Source organism: Haliotis cracherodii, unplaced genomic scaffold, assembly GCF_022045235.1.
Source record: "Haliotis cracherodii isolate W230 unplaced genomic scaffold, xgHalCrac1.p SCAF_4, whole genome shotgun sequence".
In the NCBI taxonomy this organism is placed as follows: domain Eukaryota; kingdom Metazoa; phylum Mollusca; class Gastropoda; order Lepetellida; family Haliotidae; genus Haliotis; species Haliotis cracherodii.
The window spans coordinates 23,902,838-23,919,932 of NW_027266297.1; the positions used below are offsets into that span (position 1 = coordinate 23,902,838).

The 17,095-nt window shown below is 38.5% G+C and overlaps 1 protein-coding gene across 6 annotated transcripts in view; it reads right to left on the minus strand.

Annotated features, from left to right (window-relative positions):
- Positions 1-17,095, minus strand: part of LOC139480427 (adhesion G protein-coupled receptor L3-like) — an 81,662-nt gene that overhangs the window by 15,369 nt on the left and 49,198 nt on the right. For 4 of the 6 annotated variants that reach the window (XM_071263494.1, XM_071263495.1, XM_071263496.1 and 1 more), the window contains exons 3-12: positions 16,585-16,807; positions 11,334-11,440; positions 9,275-9,358; positions 8,571-8,738; positions 5,921-6,118; positions 4,440-4,546; positions 3,171-3,368; positions 2,270-2,453; positions 1,269-1,415; positions 363-628 (exon numbers count right to left, since the gene is read on the minus strand). In XM_071263494.1, the coding sequence (XP_071119595.1) occupies positions 363-628; positions 1,269-1,415; positions 2,270-2,453; positions 3,171-3,368; positions 4,440-4,546; positions 5,921-6,118; positions 8,571-8,738; positions 9,275-9,358; positions 11,334-11,440; positions 16,585-16,807 (1,682 nt within the window). The remainder of the gene's footprint in view (positions 1-362; positions 629-1,268; positions 1,416-2,269; positions 2,454-3,170; positions 3,369-4,439; positions 4,547-5,920; positions 6,119-8,570; positions 8,739-9,274; positions 9,359-11,333; positions 11,441-16,584; positions 16,808-17,095) is intronic. The other 2 variants (XM_071263497.1, XM_071263498.1) reach the window with 2 other exon arrangements.

Here is a 17,095-nt window from a genome sequence, read left to right on the forward strand (position 1 = left end):
CCCACCTCACACCACCCACCCCTCCCTGTGTTCTCATAGAGGACTATAGCATGTTTGTTTGTTTGTTTGATGCCGCACTCAGAAATATTCCAGCTATATGACGGCAGTCTGAACATAATCGAGTTTGATCCGGACAATCCAGTGATTGATAGCATGAGCATTGATCCACACATTTTGGATACAAAGACATGCATCAACTAAGTCAGCAATCCTGACCACCCGATCCCGTGAGTCACCTCTTACGACAAGCATAGTCGCCTTTCACGGCAAGCATGGGTTGCTGAAGACCTGTTCTACCCCGGATCTTCACGGATCACTATAGCTTGCACCAAGAACAAAAGTTTGAATAAAATTCCACTCACATTCAAATGTTGCATAGTGTATTCGACAGGCTCAAAAAGCTTGACCTCCTCTCTGTTGTTGATGGACGCTGAGATGATGTTGGAGTTGACGACCTTCTCCTTCTTCTCCTCCTTCTCCTCCTTGGGGGAAGTAACAATGATCTCATTGGACATGTCGGAGGTGCTTCGACCTCTGACTTCCTTCTCGGGCTGATCCTCTGACTGCATCCTGGGCTGCATGAACTGCTCCAGATTGTTGTAAACAACGAAAACAACAGTCACCACACCTGTAATAAAAAACACACAAACGTTACAAAATCTTTGTTACCAGATTAAGTCCATACAGTTGAATCAATTTAGAATATAAATTCAATCACTCAACTTAAAATAATTAAAATAGCCTTATCATTGATGTTTTTATCAATGTTTAAACAAAACACTATCTCCCCTAACCAGGCTTTGAGACTGGTCATTTATCATAGGGGAGGGGTGCGGGGGGAGATTTAGGGGTTAGGGGTTTGGGTTTTGGGGGGGGAAATAACACAGGGAAAGAGGGAGGTCGCCAAATGAATCCCAACTATAAAGGGGGGCATGGAAAAATGATAAATGGTGGTTAGCAAAATATGATGCAGTCCCCCTCCCCCTACCAACCCTCAACCAGTCCCTTGTTGTGTGTAATTGCATCCAAATGACATAAATGATTTCAAAGAAATGACAATCCCTTTTTACCAATTCAATCCCTATTTTTTGCTCAATCAAACAGAAAACTCTACGAACTAATTGTGAACATTCCTTGTGAAGGCATGAATCTCACTCACTCACTCACTCACTCACTCATATTCTTCTAAATGAGATGATGCAAACGAATCACATTCTAAACCAGGTTCTCCTGTCCTCCCGGGTACCCATAAGACAGCCACGTCTTACCTTTTTTGGCTGCATTGACAAGGCTTCGAGCTGGGATGGAGATATGGTTTGACCTCTTATTCCATGAAGCATCCTCCTTGACCTCTTTGGATGGGAAGGTCATGGGTTCAATGCCACCAAGGACATTCTTCACGTTAACCTCCAACACTGAAACACATCGAGAGATCACATGATGTTTGTTGTTTGACACATTCCAGCTATACGATTGCGGCTAAATTGTCCAGACAAGACAAACCTGTGATTGATATTATGAGCAATAAACCAAGTCAACAATTCACCTAATTATAGATTGTTCCCCGACTCCCACCAGCGGTCATCACACAATGTTTTCATGGAAATGTGAAGTATTTGCAAGAAGACAGGGTAATGAACTCTTACACTTAACATACTTATTAAGGATATATATATGTCTTTTGGCAGTCAGGAAGCCGAGCGGTTAAAGCGTTTGCTCGTCACACTGAAGACCCGGGTTCTATTCCCGACATGGGTAAAATGTGTGAAACCCATTTCTGATGTCCCCCACAGTGATATTGCAGGAATATTGCTAAATGCGGTGTAAAACCATACTCACTCTCTCGTTTGATGAATATGCATAAACAGAAGAAACTCAAGCTTTTTTCAGTAACCAGTTGAATGCATAATAGATATTTCTGTTGATTGAACACCTCATGGATACTGGTAAGACAAATGTACTTGTATATGGTTATTGTGAGCTACAGATTTGAAAAGCTTACTTATGAGTTTATATATGATTGTTAATGGTCATTATTGGCACAAAAACTCAAAATGGCATTGAACTGCAAAAGCTCAATAAACTCAATATTATTTGTTAGTTTTGTCATATTATTCTTTCCATATCATAAAAATGTACAGAGAGTCTCTTGAGATTTCTTTCTTCTAGTCAATATTCTAACATACATGGTTTTCAGAACCAATAGAAAATTTGACAGTGTCTTGCATTCACCAAACTGTATGTTTAGATAATCAGTAACGGTTATTACCGAGATTCTCGCTGACAATGGTGCTGGCATCATTGACCTCCATGACCTCGGCTACATGGAAGGCGGACTTCTCCACGCTGATGATCAGTGAGGTCGCCGCTTCCTGGGACTGGGACTTGGGCAGCATGTCCCACGACTTCTTCTGTTTCCATGACAACAGGTTACTACTTGTGTTCACAAACGTCTGCAAAAGACAGAATCTAAATATGTAATCGCAAACGTTGGAAGTAAATTGAAGTACTAACTAATTACAAAGAGGCTTCATAGCTGATTCTCCTGTAAGCTCAGTGTTCCCGCTGGCTTTTGAAACTGCCAGTCCTGGTGGACTGTCAACTCCAAAAATTACCAGTCCCCCCTAAGTTTTGTTAGTCCCAACTTTCAATAAATAAAAAATGTATGAAATTTCCCTGGTGTTAATTCCTTCAACATCATGTTCAATGCAATGACGTCATCTCTGCAGTAACATAGTTAGATCTACACGTCATTCACACAAAGTTCAGTCACAGTTTTCTCTCTTATTTTTGAATATTTCAAGACAAAGTCAATACACATATTTAACCTTGAAGCAAGGCAAAATGTTATTTCCTTCCACTAAAAGTAGACAAGGGGAAACCCTGATGGTGACAGAAAAGCTGACTTCGTTTCAGAAAAATTTGAATATTTCATATGTTTTGTTCAACAACAAAGATTTTTTTAAGGTACTATATTTGTCGGTCCACAGGGACTGGCAGTCACATGTATTACCAGTCCAAGACTAATTTTACCAGTAAAAAACATGTAATTACCGGAAAATGGGAACACCGAAGCTACATAAAGAGAGGTTGAGAAACATGCCAAAGTCCACTAACAGTTGGAATCTCACGAGATGAAGGATGAAGTGTTGTAATGGCACCAACCATACCTGAGCAAACTTCTTTATCTTCTTCCTGCGAATGGCAACTGGCACATCCTGAGCGGCTTCCATCTCCGTTCTCAAAGCCTGGTTCAGCTTTGGCAGCAGTTTTTGGGTTGTGCGTTTCAGATCACCTGCATTGATCTCACGTTCTGTCAGGTTCTCCAACGTCGTCATCACCTCCTGGGACGACGCATCGCCTTGGAGCTGTGGGGAAAACATTATTTCTAAATAAATAAACTTTTCTGTGGCAAAAAAAGTGTGTAATTCAGTGCCAAGTTTCATTTATTATAAGCATAAACAAAAGGTTTTCATGTGGCAAGTTTGGCACAAATGTCAGGGTGCCTGACCACCAATAATGTTTTCAACATTAGCACTGTGGAAACACACATGCAAACTCTCTGAGTGCATGCACACCAGTGAAGGGCCCAAAGTTTGTTGTGGTCTGGCCGCCTTTATCACACTTCCACATTTCACAGGTGGACAACAATACATTAACAGTAGTCATGGCGCTAGGATTGGGAAGATTTGTTTGTTTGTTTGTTGTTTAACACCGCACTCAGCAATATTGCAGCTGTGTGACGGCGGCCTGTAAATAATCAAGTCTGGACCAGACAATCCAGTGATTGACATCATGAGCATCAATCCACGCAATTGGGATATGATGATATGCATCAACCAAGTCAGTGATCCTGACTACCCGATCCCATTAGTAGCCTCTTACGCCAGCATGGATTGCTGGAGACGAATGCTCTTCCTGGATCTTCACAGAATGGAAAGAGAAACACCTCCTCACCCCCCTGCAATTTCCATGGGTCACAAGAGGGCTCTGGGTGTTAGCTGTAATACCATAAAAGTTAGGAGGTCTACAGGCCTACATTGTAATGTGAGGTGAAATGGAGTTTAACATCGCGTCCAAGATTATTGCACTTATATAGCAACGTGCATGCACATGTATGTGTGTGTGGCTGCTTCTACTAGTCCGGACTGATGCCGATTTATAGTGCTAGCACACTGAGATACCATGCCACAGTTTAACATGAAAACCCCACTCAGACACTGTATACTGACTCCGAGCCGACCAGTCCTTGTTTTAGCCCCTTAATGCCGAGCGCCAGACAGGGTAACAACAAGTACCATCTTTTAACGTCTTTTGGTATGACGCAGCTGGGGATCGAACCCCGGACCTTCCGCTCTCCGGGCAGACGCTCTACCATTAGACCACGGAGGCGGTCCCGCCTACATTGTGGGGAATGACTTCATGAACTAGTTTCTCACCACTTCATCTATACTGGCATCGATCGTCTTCACCCAGGGAGAGACACATTCACTGAGGTCAGGGCCGCCCACCCAGCCTCTCTCACTGCAAAGCCATCTCGCAGTGCCTGCACAGGAAGACAGAGAGGGTACATACATATTGGCTGCAATCAGAAACTAGTGAACATTCATTACCAATACTCAAGAAACATTAATTATGGAGGGATGACATTTTCATTCATGAATTGGAAACGAAATAAGGAAATTACAGCATTACATCATTTGATTAAATGAGATGAAACAAGAATTATGCCAACTACAACTTAAAAAAAATGAAATGAAATTTGATATAACAAATACCAGTAATGAGCTATAACTAATACAATCTAATTCCACAAAGGCGGTGATTCATATCTGTTCATGTCTACGACAAAATTCAGACAAAGCAATAGGTCTTGAGCCACCCTGGCGTGTGTTATATCTTGAGTGTGTGAGTGATTTGGGTTGAACGCAGCTTTGAACAGTATTCCAGTTACATCATGGTGTGGGGGCACAGGGGGCCCAGTCGTCTAAGCCACTGCGATTTGCTGTGCAGAGTTGCATCCCTTGGGCACGCCAGAAACCTATGATTGTGGGTTCGAATCCCAGTTCGCCCCAATTATGTTTCTAGGTTTGTCAGCACCATACCCGTGCTCGTGGGTTTCACTGAAGTGGTAAACGTCTAAGACCTGCATCACTTTGGGCTTTCCTCCCACATTAAGCTGACACGCCGCGATATAACTGGAATACTGTTAAAAGCGGCGTTAAACCCAACTCACTCACTCCCTCACATCATGGTGTGTCAGCCCGAGATGGGAGGAAAGCCCCAAGTGATGCAGGACTTACATGATTACCACTTCGGTGAAACCCAAAGGTAAGGTAGACACAATTTATGGATAACAACTTCTTTATTTCACTGTAATGGTGACATTTCGGTATAGATTCTTATACTAGTGTCAAACAAGGCAATACATATATGAACAGCTTTGCTTGACAACTGCATGAGGATCTATACCAAAACATTGCCTTTACAGTAAAAATAAGAAGTTGTTATCCTTGAATTGTGTCTACTTTGTCATCCATCAACTTCTAAGGAAAGTCTATCAAACAAGTCATGGTCATGGTGCTGACAAGAAACATGATCTGGGATCGTCATAGGTTTCTGGCACACCAAAGGGACACATTTTTGTAAAGCCAACAGTGGCACCCTAGACGAATTGGCCACATAAGCCCCTTTTTATATCTGGAGTCAACTTATGAACACACAACACCTCCCTGACATTGGCCATCTCTCTATAATACCATGTTTTTCTCTCAAGTCAAATAGGTAGAATATTCATCTATACTATTTTGTCATTTTACTCAAGTAGCACCATGGACACTTCATGCAATATTTAGTGTTCATGGCGGCAGCATTTTGGCCCTATACCAGTATATTGTGACCATGTTCATTCAGTGCCTACCAATAAGCTCCCCAGGGCAAGCTGCCTTTGCCCATCTTCCAATGAAAGTTGTTGGCCATAACACCCCCTCAGCTCTCACGGTCTTGCACACCCGAATATTGTATGGTCGGTGTGTGGTTGGAGGTCGAGGAGGAAAAGTTGTCTCCCTTCCACTACTAATCTCTGCTGGTGGTAGCGTTGGCTTTCTGGTGTTATTTCCTGGAGATAAAAAGCAAATACTTAGATAAAACTGTTATTTCATATTTTAAATATCTTAAATATTTTTTTTTATATTTACTGCTGCAATTGATACAAAATGATAAAATTATTCATCATGATTCAGTTTGATTTGCAGGAACAAAATTTTAAATTAACAAAAAGTGATGAGATAGTTAAGGATGTTTTCGACATCACTGCTCAGAGAGTGATCCTCTTTACTCATTGATACAGAATGGAGATCAATTTCGTTTTATTTATAAAATCCCTTTTTTGTTATAGTGTTAATGAATAAAAAATGAAAGAAATTTGTTCTTGTTAGTTCAGAGTAATTTTTGATATGTGAAAAAAGTAAATATTATTTATATTAATTGGAAGATATTAGAAAAAAGATAATATTAAAGAAAACATGTCGAAGACGTGTGAACACAGTGTTACAGTGAGTGCCCTTACTCAAATACAAGTTGTGTCGGTGAAACTACGCTGTACAAAACAACAAAACGTAAAGCACTAAATATTTAAATAATTAGCAAAAGAAAACTGTTACCCAAAAATTTTTAAAAAATTGTTTCCACAAGCAAAATTCCATAAATAGTTGTTCAAAAATGATATACCAATTCCTCTCTGTGTAATAAGTTACATTGTTGATCAAGTGCTACACAAAACCAATACAACCATATAGAGACTGTATATCACAGTACATAAAGCTGTGTTTATATAGATCCATATTATCCTGGTTAAATATGACAGTATACTGTCTGCAAGCTTAGGTACACCTCATGACAACTGATCATATATAATATTTATACCTGTAGGAAATACATAAGTGATGTGATTAGATGTCTGCTCATCTGTTTGAAATTGACATGATATCAACACCTAGTGTCTATAGGGCACACAGGAAGCAAGCACATGCTGTGGTCATGCTATAATGTGGTACATCTACATAACAGACAGAGAACAGAGAGTGCAGTGACGGTCACACCTACATTATAGTCATGGTCCCTTGGAAACACTTTTCAAAATCTCATTCTTAATTAATTGAAAACCAATCATCTTATTTGATTCTTAAAAAAACCCATTCATTCATTTATCATGTATAAATACCATACACATTGTATTTCCTCATGCACAAAATCAATTAGTGAATATCATTTATGTTAATACAAGCTAGTCTGTTATGGATCATAGTGCTTCATTCAAAGGAACCATTTAGTACCAAAATGTATTATTCACAATTTAGCACTCTATTTAACAAGTACCACAGTCAAGAGGTGCAACATAATTTGTGTTTCAAAGGTCAGAAGTTGCTTATTCATGATCTAAACTTTAACTAGTTTAGACAAGATTGTTTTCATAGAATATCCTCGATTATCTAGCATATCATATCTCAATTCTATAAATAGCCTGGACACATTCGTTAGGGAAGTGACATCACTCCTCCACGTCTCTAATTAGTCACATCCCACAAAATGTCTCTTTCACTTCTGTGAAATTTGAAAGGATAGCTATTTTTAGATTTGTGTAACTCGAAATCCAACTTGAAACAAAGTTGTGGGTCCAGGGGCCCGTTCCGATCTTAGCGCTAAGATGATCTTAACTCCCATACTGCATCATAGACGTGTGAAAGTCATAGCAGTAAGATTGCTTTGTGAACCTTCCACAATGCCATCTTAGTGCTACATCTATCGTAAGTCTATGTTAAAGTGTGGGAGTTATGATGATGACATCTTAGCATGAAGCGATCTAAGCGCTAAGATGATCTTAACTCCCATACTGCATCATAGACGTGTGAGAGTCATAGCAGTAAGATTGCTTTGTGAACCTTCCACAATGCCATCTTAGTGCTACAACTATCGTAAGTCTATGTTAAAGTGTAGGAGTTATGATGATGACATCTTAGCATTAAGATATCTTTATGAGACAAGGCCCAGGGTACTTCCATAACAGAATGTTGAGTTTATATACTGGGCGGGTTACTGGATGATCAAGGATATTCTAGTTCACAATAGGACAAAACACAACATTAATAATGCTAATTAATTTGAGGTGGAGATTAGAAGCAATAACCTCTTTGATAGCTTTTCTAAATTGGAATTTCCTAAGCTACAGTTAATTATAACTGTGGGAATAGGGTGTTTGAGATATTGTTATGTATATGTGCCACATCCAGATGAAGAAACAAAACAAGCACAAAAGTTCACATGTTAGCAATACGCACAGTGATTAGTGGGTTTGTGTCATTAACAAGACAAACATTTGATGACATGCTAGTTCAGGGCTTGTGACTAGAAAAAAAGGTCTGCACATAGCATAATCATCATCTTGTTTCACTAGATAATTGACTGGTGACATGCTTTGTCAGGGCTGGTAAAAGAAAGACGAAAGGCCCTTACTATGCATAGTCATTAAAAACTTGTCTCACCCACACATAGAGAAAACACCTCAAACTTACTAGGTGGAACCATTGACGATGTTTGCTGGGTGGGGGATGGGGTGGGGGTGGGGACGGAGGACATAGGGGGTGGGGGATGAGCAGTGGTAAGAGCAGGGGTAGTTGTTGTCGAAGAGGGGATGGGGTTGGTGATGGGGGTAGTAGTAGTAGTAGTTGTTGTGGTAGTCGCTGAAAAAGGTTGCCAGATATGCTTATAATCTCATTATTTCATGAAATCATGAACCTATCAAAATCCTTTACATTACTAAGGTTCAAAGAACGAGATTTACTATAATTAAGTACAAGTCTCCAAATAATCTGTTTCAAAATGGCTACTTGATAAATAGAATAAAATCAAACAAATGTTTACTTGGGATATTTACAAAATAATGTCCATATAATAATTTAAAATATAAACAATAAAAGCAATACATGACTCTTACATATCAAAAACATCTAGAACCTTAGCTTAAGCTGATAGGAGTCAAGAGAAACGTCAGCAAAGTTATGAAAAGAAAACATTTTTCAACTTTCTCAGTCCAGCTTGTTCAATTCACACCATCAAAAAAAGTGATAGACGGTAAAAACACACAGAGAACCATGCATTGCCTCATTTCATCACAATTCAAAATAACTGTAATTAATTTCAAGCACGTCCACTTATGCTATATTGATGTACGTTTCATGACCTTGTACATCTGGGGGGTAACATGTATGATACTTACTGCTTGGCTCTGTAGGTATTGTACTTTGCGTTGTAGATGATGTTGTGGCAGACGTAGGAGGAGAAGGGGTTTTTGGAGAATCAACTGAAATAGCAGGAAAACAAAAGGCATGCCAGCATGCTCTAAAACTCAACAGAAGAAACCAAATATCTCATTCAAAAGATTGGCATCACATAGTCTTATAATGAAATATCTCATTGACAAGACTGGCATCACATAGTCTTATAATGAAATATTGCATTCAAAAGATTGGCATCATAATATATTACATGTATTATGAAATATTTCATTGTTAAGATCTTCTTTTGTATCAATGTCATTTCTTTCATTTGATCATATATAAACCGGAAATTAACTCGCATGACATTTGAATAAATACTCAGAATAATTATATTCAATGGTAAAAACACAATTGATGTTTATGTGAGAAAACTCCACAGTAATGCCATTGCTCTAGAATATATATCACAAGTATATATAAAAATCAGTTGAAATTATTGGGTTTTCATCAGTCATACAAGATGGCAGTCAAAGGTTACTATTGTGTAGATCTACAGTTATTACCATCAAAAGAAAACAAAGTAGAGGCTAATTAACAGACAAATTTAACAATTTGTGAATCAGAATTTCAAAAATCATTATTAACATAAAACCTTTGAATAAATAAGGTAAGTTTTTCTCGATAATAATACTGAAATATTTCTCTTCACTTTCAATAAAGATTCACAAAGAGTTAAGGTGTCCATTTTCCCTACCAAGGGAGATAACTCCTCATACCATTGCGGTTATCTGCATTCCAAGTTGACAGCAGTGACACTTTCTAATCTACGATTGTCATCATTCCCATGTCAGCTACTTCATTCCAATGTACAGCAACATGCTCAAATGCACACAAAATGCAACCCTACATATTCCCCCTGAGAAAGGTGTGATGCAGTAGAGCGTACTATCTCTACCCACATCAAATAGGGCAAACGTTTGCTTGACAAGATCTGCTATGCATGTGGATCGAAAACTAATAAAATGTGCACAATAATTTATGAATTACAGACATTTTGCAACCATATGCAAATATTTTTCTTTATAGTGTGGTATCAAAGAAAGATTATTTGGATTTGCCTCAATACTATTTCTAGATCATGAAAATAAATAGACTTGTTTTGTTTTGGAAAGATCAGTTTTGACTAAATTTCAAATGCATTCACATCAGCTGATTTTGTTAATAAAAATTAAATTTTGAAAATAAATTAGTGGTGTAAATTTCCTTTTAATTCGCACAAAAATCCATGAGATTATGGGGCATATGGAATAAGTATCCTTCGGGTTACAGAAATACATATGATGTTGTAAGGGGTCAGATATGAATTGGTGCCTATGGTCAAGTTCCGAAAGAGACAAAATTCACCTTAGTGCCCAACGGTCAATAGATTTATTTGAACAATGCTTGTTTAATGTAATGTTAAACCCACCCATTATCATGTGACATCCCTGTTCTGGGGTAATGGAACACTTCACATAGACTGGTTCTTGGTTGTAACTGCATAGTGTCACCTTTCTGACTTGTAGAGATTCTTGTCATTTTTTTATTAAGATGATTCTAATTTTAGCCAAACACTGGGTTGCAATTTCCATTTTATTCACATATTTGCAGTTGGACTGTTAATTGGTGCTACATTTTCAATTTATTTTAACCATATCAAACCAAAAAAATGAAAAAATAAAATCTGAAAACCTGATCGCAAGCCTTTAAAGAGGGCTGTACTTTGATCTATCTAAAAAATCTTTTAAGAATTTCCGTCATGTAATTTCCATGTTTATTTCAGTTTGGGCGGATCACTGTCTAAGTCCTCATCTGTTAAGCCCTCTTCTGCACTGACAAGTTACAGGCTATCCTGTAGACATAGCCGTCAATCACTGTCGGGGACACCGGTGGATCTGCTCACTAGATTTAGGTAATAACAGTCTGTTCTTTTCAGATTTCAAAACAAGTAATTTACTTACCTTTCAAACTCCCCTATTTCTACAATGTATATACCTGAGACGTCAAACGAGTACTCACCAGGTTGGCAGTAGTATTTCACCTCTGCGTATTTACTAGTATCGGGGCACGGGTCCCCGAAAACATTATTATTGGCCATCATTTCACACTGTCGTCTCCCATCACACCTAGAGCAAGAAAATTCACATGCAGTTAAAAAAGCACTATGGCATGACGATGGATGAGTAGAATGTATTAGTTCAGCGACATTAGATACTTGAGATTTGGAAGAGGTCCAAGACTATCATCTTCCCGAGGCAAGAGAGTTAACTGACTATAAAAGTCCAGTTTCCACCCTTGCCGAACTAGGCTGGTATTATGGAGTTACATTTTGGCTGGACTAACGAGCCTATGCATAGTCCAATCAAATTCGCGCACCAAAATCGAAATCCGGTTTGTAAAGTGTCGTGCAGATTTCGTTTGATTGCAGGATTTGCAAAGCATGATATTTTCCAAATCTTTTCATGTTTTTAATCAAGGTGCTCACGTGATTTGATGCTTTTGCGATGTAAGAACCATTTTATCACAATATAGATTTTGATTATCGATCAGATCGTTTTGACTGGGCGCTACCATTTTGTGTGAAGCAAACGCAAGTGATACGAGAGATGGAATCTGATTGGTCCATAGGAGAGGCTTAGAAGGGACATAACTGGTAATAGCCACTGGTGGCGCTACGATCGAGCCCAGTAATTCCAGCCTAGTTCGGCAAGGGTGGAAACTGGACTTTTATAGTCAGTTAACTCCCTTGCCTCAGGAAGATGAAGACTATCAGCTCACTGTTCTCTTTACCACTGAATTTGAGTCCAAGGAGTTAAATAGATACTTGTTGCAGTTAATTCTATATAGTTCTGATGTCTTCAATAGATTAGTTCTATTGGATCTGATGGTAACCCGATTCTCCACAAAACCTTCCCATATGTCCATTTCGAACGTACGATACATCTAAGTGTGCATTTCAAGGTGCCAGCTTTAGAAAGGTACAACTGAATAAACTATGGAGACAATCCTATTTCAGGTGTTTGAAAATTCACAGAGTACTTTTAAATGAAACTAATTTTGAAAAGTATTTTGAACAAGTTTTTTTGTGCAAACACATAGAAATAAACAAGAACTGTTTATCAAATGAAAATATAAACAAATTCAACATAATTTAAATGTGTGATAAAAAGCTAAATCAAATTGTTATTAAATGAAATAAAATCTGAAAGTACATATTCTAATTAAATGAAATTATTTAAACTTATTATGTCTCTAGAACTTATTATGTCTCTAACACTTCATTCATATAAAGCTGGTTTAGAGCCATGAAAACTGTTCTTAATATTTCTATAAACTAATATCAAAACAAAAACAATATTTGAATTTGAATGCTTTGAATACTTAAAATCAAAAATGAAATATATAATCCCAGGTGACAAAAGTCCTTGCACACCATTTTGTAAACATCCACTTAAACAGAGAAAAGTCTGATTGATAAGCTGTCATCATCTCCTATTTCATTTCATATGTCATAATATGTTTCCACGAAACCTGAACGTGAGTGCATTCAGTGACAGCCATGTCTGACATGCTAGTGTTTATGCAGTTATTTGTGTGAGTCACTTCACTATTCCGGATATAGCAGGCTGAAACGAACATGGTCATCACTGAAACAGACATGACTTGGTATGACACAGAGAGAAATATACATACACAAGTGATTGTCAAATGTGTATCACTATTGGTTAGAACAGCAAAACATATAGGCTTGCCTGCTCATGCAAAATGCAGTATTTCATAGCAGTACTTGTGTCAACATTCATTTTACTATATTTGTTAGCATTTTAACAATTCTGTGGAATTCTAGCCAAAGAGTATTTCTTTATTACCGTATTCGACGTAATAAGCGCCCAGGGCGCTCTCAGAATATTAGAATATTATTTTGGTGGAAAAAACAGAGTTGAAAGATAAATTTTGTGGTCTATGCTGACAGCTTGAACTGTTTATATACGACATATATATTTTTCCATAATTTTATTGCCTTTTATTAAGGGTGCATATAACACACAAGTGCGTATTATACGCGAATAAATAAGTCTTGTGTACATTGATCAATCCGAAGGGGTGCTAATTGGGATTATTCACTTGCCAATATATTAGCAAATATCGCCATGGGCGCTTATTAGAGCGGGGCGCTTATTACGTCGAATACGGTATATTAGAAATAAGAAAATGTCAAAATGCATATAATCAATTGCCAGAAATAAATTAGACATGAAAACAATGATTTCAATATTCCTGTTTCAAAGACCCTTTGAAAGAGATTCACTTTAATTCTTTACTAATTTATTTTTCTCGTGGCTTCTAAATATGAAGACAGAATTCCACAGAGATGGTTTCACATTAACAACTGGCACTACCTGCATCTAAGATACATGTAACACACATTCTCATCCCAGCGTCTCTCACCCAGTTTACCGACACAGGCATATTCGACTTTGAGATATTTGAGAGTTTCGTTGCACAGGTCGTCAAAAAGTGCATCCGATGCCAATATGACACATGACTGCTTCCTGTTACATCTATGCAGCACAATTAATAATGAGTCATAGGTTTGTTTAAATACCAAACAAAATCATTTCTAACACAAAACAGATTAACAATATAACAGGGCATACCACTGGATATCATATTTCCAAAATGGACACTCCATTGATATCATATGTTTACTGTATTTACTTGAGTACAGGGCCCACTTTTGTCCACTACAGATGTGTAGTGAGTGAGTGAGTACGGTTTTACGCTGCCTTTTAGCAATATTTCAGCAATATCACGGCAGGGGACACCAGAAATGGGCTTCACACATTGTACCCATGTCGGGAAGTGCGGGTCTTCGGCGTGACGAGCGACCGCTTTAACCACTAGGCTACACATAATACACGCCTACATAGAGTCTTGATTATCACAACAGGCCTACCATGAGCACATAACACTGCAAATACCATGTCAACAAATCAGTACTAATCCTGTTAGAAAACCAGGAAATATTACATTATCTTTTTTCCATAAATGTTTTCCTCATTTCCAATAAATATATAAAGTGCCTTTGGCTGGCAAATTTGGAAAACAAATGTGATACTCTTCAAAACAGGATTTGCATGAATGTTCTTATTCTCATAAATATCCTGAGAATTGGGAAATTTTAAATTCAAATTGAGAATTGTTACTGTCACTTGCAACAGGGGACACTTGGGGCTGAATATCAGACTCTCAGCAGGTTAAGATAAACCTGAGCCAAAACACACAAACAGAATATCAAATACACAAATATGCACTAATTAGCCTGAGTTTTAACAAACCTAATTTGGCACAGCTCAGAACATATGCCTGACCAACAATGCCTTAGCTTTTTCAAATTGGAGTATTTATATTCCAAATAGTTGTGTTATGATTGCTGCTCAGTCCTCAACAGGATGTGTTGTAGCATCCGCCTCCATTACAACAGAATTGGCAATCACATGTGCCACGATCAAAGTCTCTGATATCAAACAGATCAGATGAAAGAACGCTACTAAAGTCTGAAATCTTTCAGCAATAATGTTTTTATGAAGGTGATAAATATTATTATTTCATAAGGCAAATATTCTCCTTTAATTAATTCCAGTGTCTTAAATCTTTAAATTTGATTTGATTCTTATCATTAAATTGATGTGAAATCTTCCATTCCATAGAGATTTGTTTTCCATTTTTACCTACATTACAAATATTAACATGAATTTAGTGAGAGAATGAATGTTGTGTTAAGGCACATTCTGTCAGCAATTTCAAGATACAGTAAACTATGTCAAAATGAACACGCTTACAACAAACTGATGGATCAAACAAACTTTATTTGAGTCCCAGCCATTTGCTGTAGTGAGTGAGTGAGTATGGTTTTACGCCACTTTTAGCAATATTCCAGCAATATCATGGCGGGGGACACCAGAAATGGGCTTCACACATTGTACCCATGTCGGGAATCGAACCCGTGTCTTCGGCGTGACGAGCGAACGCTTTAACCACTAGGCTACCCGACCGCACCCCATTTGCTGTAGATATGCTTATAACGAACTACGGTTGTAACAAACTAAAATTAGTGGTCCCTTTGAGTTCGTTATAACCATAGTTTACTGAACGTCATGATGGTCTGAAAACAATCAGTAATGTCCATCCTCCACATTGTCTGGGCCAAACAGTATAAGCTTGTCACACATTGTAACCACTCAATTCTCATAAGTTGGCCCTCATGACAAGCCTGGAAACCTATTCTACTCCTGAATGCCCGCAGGGGTTGAAGATAGGTATCAAATTGGAAGAATTTCTTTACTCAAGTGTGACATTAATGCGTGGAGACACCATTCACCTGCTCAAGATATGTGTGTCACAGCACTGGGTTCATCATAGGGGGCAGACAGGTGTTGTCACCACAAGTCTGTGTATTGGAATCTCTCGGCATTCAAGACAGTCATCTTGGAAGACAATTTGGTGAGTGAGTGAGGGAATGATACATAACAGCGAGAGGTGGGACGAGTCCAAATTTACTACCCGGGTACCCTACCCCTATCACCCTACCCACCCAGGTACCCGCTGTAGGTCTCAAGAGATAGTCCAAAGATCCAAATGTCCGATTGGGAATAGTTTGACCGTAGCCCTGGCAAAATGTATTTTGATACTTGTATAAAACGATCCGGTTATGCATACGCTGAAGTTTTATCTTTATCTAAACGTCAGAAGGAATGCATGTGTAGTCAGAAAGAAATGCAAACATTAGTCACTTACAGTGTAACCGTGGAAGTTTTAGATAATGTTTGACATTTTGCCAAACAATATATCACGTGACAAGCCTAGTGGTTTAAGCGTTCGTTCATCATGCCGAAGGCCCCGATTCGTTTCCCAAGATGATGGTTCAATGTGACAATCCAGGGATTGACATCATGCACATCGATCTACACATTTTTCGATACGATGCAATGATTCAACCAAGTCAGTGAGTTCTGACCACCCGATACCATTTGTCACTTCTTATGAGGAACGATTTGGCATCAGCTATACAATATCGATCACCTAACTTTAATATGTGAAGTGACTGGACATTTTGGACGTTTAATCAACTTTGAAAAGAAGCTAGAATATTTTTCTCAGGCAACTAGAACTCAAAAACAACTCTGCCTACAGCTCATTCTTGCTAAAGTAACAAGTATGATGAACTTATTATTTCGTATAAACATAAACGATCAATTATTGGTCTCACCTCTCTGACACAACCCTGAAGGACAGAACGGAGATACACTGAAGGTTCCAGCCCTCTGTAACGCCGTATCTGTTGCACACGGAGATGCTGTAGCGGCCGTAGTTGGCCAGCATGATGCGGATGACCTCATCCTCATTGCACTTCACGTGCAATTTGCTGTTCTCACATGCGTACGTCGTCTTCCACTCCTTCCTCGGTGGGAGACGACCACCAAAGAAAGACCCTGCAAGAAGACAGCATTTGTTGGAAGTTGTCAGGTGGAGGTAATCCTACACATGGTTCATGAAAAGGATACCATTGAGTTGGGAAGGGCAGAACACAGCTTAGACATTATGGAGGCAGTATCTAACAGAGTGAGAGGTTGAATGTTTGAGTGAGTGAGTGAGTGAGTGGTTTAGCAAGTGGTTCAGTGACTGGCTATGTGAGTGAGTGAGTGAGTGAGTGAGTGACTGGTTGTGTGAGTGAGTGAGTGAGTGGTTTAGCAAGTGGTTCAGTGACTGGCTGTGTGTGT